At 47.8% G+C, this 6512-nt stretch overlaps 1 protein-coding gene across 1 annotated transcript; it reads right to left on the reverse strand.

Annotated features, from left to right (window-relative positions):
- Window positions 1-2480: 2480 nt before the first annotated feature.
- Window positions 2481-4044, reverse strand: GPR6 (G protein-coupled receptor 6). Its single transcript, XM_004753498.2, has one exon. The coding sequence runs from the start codon at window positions 4026-4028 to the stop codon at window positions 2940-2942; it is 1089 nt and encodes a 362-aa protein (XP_004753555.1). The 5' UTR covers window positions 4029-4044; the 3' UTR covers window positions 2481-2939.
- Between the last annotated feature and the right edge of the window lie 2468 nt (window positions 4045-6512).

Below are 6512 nucleotides of genomic sequence, written 5' to 3' on the forward strand. Positions count from 1 at the left end.
CCATCTCGGGAATTATATTGTTTTTCTTCACCACATGTTTGGAAATGTTTACAGCTCGAGCTCTTGTTATTTCAGTATGCTTGAACGCATTCTGGATACTAATAGGGCCTGAAAGTGTCTGATGATGCTGAAAACTCGATGAAGGTTAGTTCTTCAGAAAATGTTAATGTGATGAATAAGCAATAAGGCCGATCCTCCTGGCTCTGAATTTACAGATACTATAAAACCATTTGTCTATAAAACTTAATATATTTCACAGCATTAAAAAGGTCAGACCTCTGTTGCATGATGTTGGAGACTAAGTTGCTCATGCACATTCTCTTGGATCTTCTATAATCAAGCTATTTTTCCCCTTTACACTCTTCAAGTTTCTCTTGTCAAGTTCACCAATGATATCGACATTAAAAAAATCTATAGTCATTGTCTTTAATCCTCATTTTACTTATCTTCTCAGCAACATTTGGCACAGTTGACTGCTTCATCCTTAAACACTTTTCCTTCTTTATTTTGGATGATTGTGCTCTTTTGGTGTAATCTGTATGTGTCAACTTGACTAAACCACAGGATGCACAGGCATTTGGTCAAGACTTATTCCTGAATTGTTTCTGGGTGAGATTAACATTTGATGGTAGAATGAATAAACAGATTGTCTTCCCTAGTGTAGATAGGCCTCATCCAATCAACTGAAGGCCAGAAAAGAATAAAAGGGAATTTCTGTTGCCTGAATGTCTTGAGCTGGAACATTGGTCTTTTCATGAATTTTTTAAAAACTTTATTTTTTCAGTGTTTCAAGATTCATTGTTTATGCACCACACCCAGTGCTCCATGCAATATGTGCCCTCCTTAATATCCACCACCAGGCTCACCCAACCCCCTGCCCCACCCCCACCAAAACCCTCAGTTTGTTTCTCAGAATCCACAGTCTCTCATGGTTTGTCTCCTCCTCAATTTCCCCCAACTCCCTTCTCCTCTCCATCTCCCCATGCCCTCCATGTTATTCCTTATGCTCCACAAATAAGTGAAACCGTATGATAATTGGCTCTCTTCTTTATCCATTTGTCTGTTGAAGGGCATCTCGGCTCTTTCCACAGTTTGGCTATTGTGGTCATTGCTGCTATGAACATTGAGGTGCATATGGCCCTTCTTTTCACTACATCTGTATCTTTGGGGTAAATACCCAATAGTGCAATTGCAGGGTCATAGGGAAACTCTATTTTTAATTTCTTAAGGAATCTCCACACTGTTTTCCAAAGTGGCTGCACCAATTTGCATTCCCACCAACAGTGTAAGAGGGTTCCCCTTTCTCCACATCCCCTCCAACACTTGTTGTTTGCTGTCTTGTTAATTTTGGCCATTCTCTTGCATTTGATCTCAAGATGAAACACCAGTTCCTCTTGGGTTTTGCGCCCATGGGCTCTTCTGGTTCTCAGTCCTTTGGAGACATACTGGAACAATACCAATACATAGCTTTCTTTGGTCTCCAGCTTTCTGACTACAGATCTTGACTTCTTAACTTCTTAACCTCCAAACTTGCACAAGCCAACTCTTTATATAATAAATCTCTCATTCTATGTGTGTGTGTTTCTTTGCTGTAATTGAGTTCCTTCACTAGAATTTAGCACTAAGAGCACAGAAAACTTTTTGTCTATTTTGTTCACTTCTGTATTCCAGATCTGGAATTGTGTCTAGCAAACAATAGGCACTCAACAAATACTTGTGGACTGTAGGAAGAAAAAAAATTTGCTTGTGGTATTTTCCCAAGGTCTAAGACCAATAACAACTTGTGCTCATGTGCGTATTTCTTCACAGATGCTCAGAGCATGTCCACATGTGTTAACTTATTTATCCTTACATCATCCTATAAGAGGGGGAAGAGGGGAACCATTTAACTATGACTCATATTTACTGGTGAACTGGGAATGCTTGGTTCTTAGGAGTCTTAACGCCCTGTGTTTTGAAGCTACAATCACCTCAAAAGGGGCTGCTGGGCATACCTTCACTTATCTCATGGACACAATGTATCTTGGAATCCTGTCTTGGAAGAATTGATTTCTTTGCATTTTCCTACAAGAATGGGCCAGCAAAAATACACTCAGTTAATATGAATTTTAAACATTTAAAATTCTTTCCAGACTGAGAAAGCTATAACTAAAAGTTCTTTCAGAACTCACAAGCGCCCAGAAACCAAGGAGTAGATTACTTTGTAGATTAATAATACCAATAACCAATAATCCTTTAGTGTCCTATGAATACTGTTATGTGACTCTTACTCCCTGTCAGTCCCCCCCCAACACTCAAATCTGTATTAAGTATTTCCATGACAATTTGTGAACAATGTGCAGATGCATATGGTTTTTGGCATTAAGATTTCATAGGAGGGAGATGATACATAATAAACTTTTTAAGTAAATGTACCAATATTCCAGCTTTTAAATAGTAATCCGGTAGTCACAGGCCCCAAATTTTTATTTTGTGTTTATTTGTGTACAAAATATGTTATAATTTACTGATGCATGTGCAGCAAAATATACTATCACATACAACAAAAATACACCTTTTACTCTTCTTCCCCTGCCCCTGAAAAATGGCAACACTGTTTTGGCAGTTCAGCAGCTAAAAATAAAGTGCTATAATTAAGCAGTATCATAATGTCTTCACTTGACAAATGTGATGTACAATTTGAGTACACGACCACATCTTTTGTTAGTTTTTTTCACAGAACAGGAAAGCCCACATCCTGAACCCCTTCAGAAGATACAAATATTTGTATATATATGTACACATGTATACACTGTATATGTAAAGTGCCAAAGAGCGTCTTTGTCTTTCGTGAGTTTGATGTAGGGGATCTCAGAGTTCATCAGCAGGCACCGAGAAGCTCACTGAAGGGTGGCTTGTTGTGGGTGTGGTGTTGGCAGGAGGACGGAGGGAGGGAGCCTTCAGACCTCACTGGGGGACCTAGAACGGAAGGGCACTTTGGACTGGAAACAGCCACAGAACAGGAGCCACAGGGCACGCTGAATCTCCTGGTTGCGGAAGGCATAGATGATGGGATTGATCATGGAGTTGTAGGTGGCGGGCAGCAGGGTGGCGTAGGTATAGACTGCCGGGTCCTCGCGGCTGCCTACCACGCAATAGATGGCGAAGGGCAGCCAACTGGCGCCAAAAGTACCCAGTACCACGGCCAGCGTGCCCACACCCTTTCTGGTGGCTGCCAGGTGGGGCGGCGCCAGGCAGTGCTGCTGCAGCGCGATCTGGTGCGCGTGGCGCCAGACCACCTGGCAGATGCGCACGTACAGGTGCAGCATAATGCCGAAGACCGCAAAGAACGCGGCGGAGAGCAGCGCCACGTGGCTGCGCGTCAGCGGGCGCACCACGCTGCAGGTGGCGCGCTCTGCTAGGCAGTTCCAGCCGAGCACCGGCAGCAGCCCGAGGCCTAGGGACACCGTCCAGGTGGCGGCGAGCAGGATGTGCACGCCCAACAGGGTCCGGCGCGAGTAGTAGGTGAGCGCGTTGTAGAGAGACAGGTAGCGGTCCACCGTGATGGCCAGCAGGCTGCTGACCGAGGCAGCGAAGGAAGCCACGAGGAAGCCCACCGTGAGCAGGCTCACCGTTTCTGAGGGCACCACGTACTGGAACACGAAGTGAAGGATGAGACCGCAGCCCGCCAGCAGGTCGGCCGTGGCCAGGCTGCCCACCAGCACAAACATAGGCGTGCGCAGCGCGGGGGTGGACGCGATTAGAGCCACTACCAGAGCATTTTCTCCTGCGATCACCGTCCCCGACACGCACAGAAGCACGTCCCAAGGATTCACCGCCGACAGCAGCAGCCCCGGCGGCCCGGCAGGCAGCTGAGAAGACAGCTCCAGGGACACGTTAGCCGCGCCGCCGCCCCCCAGCGCCGCCGCTGCAGGGGGCCCCCATTCACCGTTGTCCCGCGCCCCTGCCGCTGTGGCCGCCGCCGCCGCTCCCTCGGCGGTCACTGCCACCACCTGGGACTCGTTGAGCGAGGAGGCGCTCGCGTTCATTGCGGCCTGTCGCTGCACCCTGCTTGGAAAAGGGAGAACAAGCGTCAGGTGTGTGGTTCGAGCCTCCCGGGAACTTCCCAGGCTCAGGTGCCCGACTCCTATTGCTCATCCCACCGCAGGACCCCAGAGCAGAGCGAGGAAGCAGTATCGAGAGCCTGAAATTAGTAAATACCTGTTGAGTGACCGAGCGAGCGAGTGAGTGAAATGCACACGAATGCCCCCACAAATAGATCTGAGTTTTTGTACAGATATCTGCACGGACAGCATGCACTCGCTTGCACAAAGATCAGTCCCGTAAGTGTGCCTGTAATTGCACACGCATCAGTTTGCCCCGAGCTAGAGGTATCAGCCTTGGCCGAGTAGCGCCTGGGCTCTGGCGGCGGGGGTTAGGCTTTCTCCTAAACTGGGCGGCGGAGTCGCTGTCCGCGGTGCTGAAACCGAAGTTTCTGAGGTCGCGGAGTTCAGCGGGCCCTGAAGGCACAGAGATCCCTGAGAAAGGGGTTTTGGGGAGGCAGGCTGTGTGCCGGGAGTATGTGGAGCCAAGCGTGCCCCCATTTCTCCGGCTTTAAGGACTCATCCCCTGGCTATCCTTCACCCCTTCCCTACTCCACACCCTCAAAGTTCGTCTCGGGAGCCGGGCTGCTCACCTGGGGAGTCAGGGCTTCAGGAAGTCGCTGATCATGAGCGCTGCAGCGGGGCGCCAGGCTGCGCTCCCCGCGCGCGCGGCTATGCCTGCGGGGCGACAGGGCCCGCGCGGAGCAGAGCGCCGGGCTCCTGTGGCTGTGCTGGCGCCGCCGAGAGTGAGAGACACAGTCAGAGGCAGAAAAGGCGGCTACGAGCTGCGCGCCCGCTGGAGACTGACAGGCAGGTGACGTCAGGCTCCCGGCTCCTGGGTGCGAGGCGGCACTCACTCTGTTTCACCGCCCATCACTAACCCCCACCGCCATCCCTCCACCCCCAAAGTATGTCTCAGAGGGTTCAAGGAGGGAGCAGAAGCCGTAGCGGCCACCTCCAGTCCAAAACGTCCAGGAGTGGGATAAGGGAACGAGGAGAGGGAGAGGAGGATGAAGTCTTTGAGGAGGGTGAGCTGGGAGGGGAGGGGTCAGGTGTGACCGCTCAGCCCACGGTCAAAGGTCACTGAGAGGCTCAGGTGGGTGTTGACGTCCGGAGAAGGAGGAGATTAGGGCAGGGAGGTCAGACCACACAATTGCTACCTTTAAAAAAGATACATTACTCTGTTGCGGGCAGGAATGAATGAACCAGGGGGAAAATGAGCTTTTGAGAGGATGTTTGTGGTGGGTGTCAGTCGAGTAGAGCCAGAGGAGAAATGTAGAGTTGAATAAACAAGGAAAAGATGGGACATTTGAGGAAAATAGTCTTTTTGGAAGTTACCTGTGCAATTCCTCTCTCTTTCCCTCCAATCCTTCCTCTCCCTCCCCAAGGTCTTTCTGGAACTCTACACAGGAGGTTTTACCATGATTTCCCAGCTCAGTGTTTCCCAGTTTCGGTGTGGATAGTGCCCTTGGAACCTGCTCTTCAATTAAATATCAGGTCTGTGTCTTTTCAGAAAAGAAGAAAACAGCAAAATGTGATTTACTTTCCTGGCAACAGACTTTGCCCTGTTAATTAGTACCCTATAAAACAAATTACAGGATGAAAATAGTGATAACTCAGCTGCACCAGACTTCAGTAGGCAGGAGTTTTATTTTCAGCCCAGATAAATCATTCTTTTGGTTTAAAGGTGTTTTGTTTTGTCAGTAAAATACAAGTAGTAGACTTCTTCTTTTATTCAATCAGTCAGAATCTCCAATAGTTGGACTTGGGCAAAAGCTGAAATAATTGACCTCTTCGAAAGCTCTAAAATTAATGATTGCACAGTGGCATGGTGGCATAATACCAAGTTCACAGCCATGACTTTCAGGGACCACATGCTCTGGGAAAAAGAAAAAATAGACAATATTTGCTATTGGTGCTTCCCCTGCTTTTCCCTCTTCCCTTTCCTGGCTTCACTTCGCCTCTGGCCCCATGGGCTCTACAAAGAAAAATCAAAACAAACAAATCAAAACTCAGACTGTGTACAGGCTAGTGTGGGAGGTAGATTTTTTACTCTGGTTTTTTCTCTTTAAACATAACCCCCAAGTCCAGACTCCTTCTGGACACCTTGCCTCAATGCAGCTGAACTTAACTAGAGGAAAGAAAGACAACTATAGGACCATTTAATTCTTGGCTGTGATAGCCAACATTGGACAATAGAATGAGTTTATGCACAATTTTTCTATTTGGGAGGTTTATAAAATCTCCATCTACCATTTTCATGAATCCCCAAGCTGACTGAAGCTCCAAGTTTCTGAAAAGAGTTTCAGTAAAAGATTCTCATGTAAAAGCCAAAAATGTTGTTGCAGAGCTGTCAAATGAACTGCCAAAGTACTATAATAACACGTTAATTACAAAATTTCCAATCAGATAAAGGCCCAAGAGGAGGAG

This window comes from Mustela putorius, unplaced genomic scaffold (assembly GCF_011764305.1).
Source record: "Mustela putorius furo isolate JIRA1106 unplaced genomic scaffold, ASM1176430v1.1 tig00000450_pilon_pilon_pilon, whole genome shotgun sequence".
Lineage (NCBI taxonomy): Eukaryota > Metazoa > Chordata > Mammalia > Carnivora > Mustelidae > Mustela > Mustela putorius.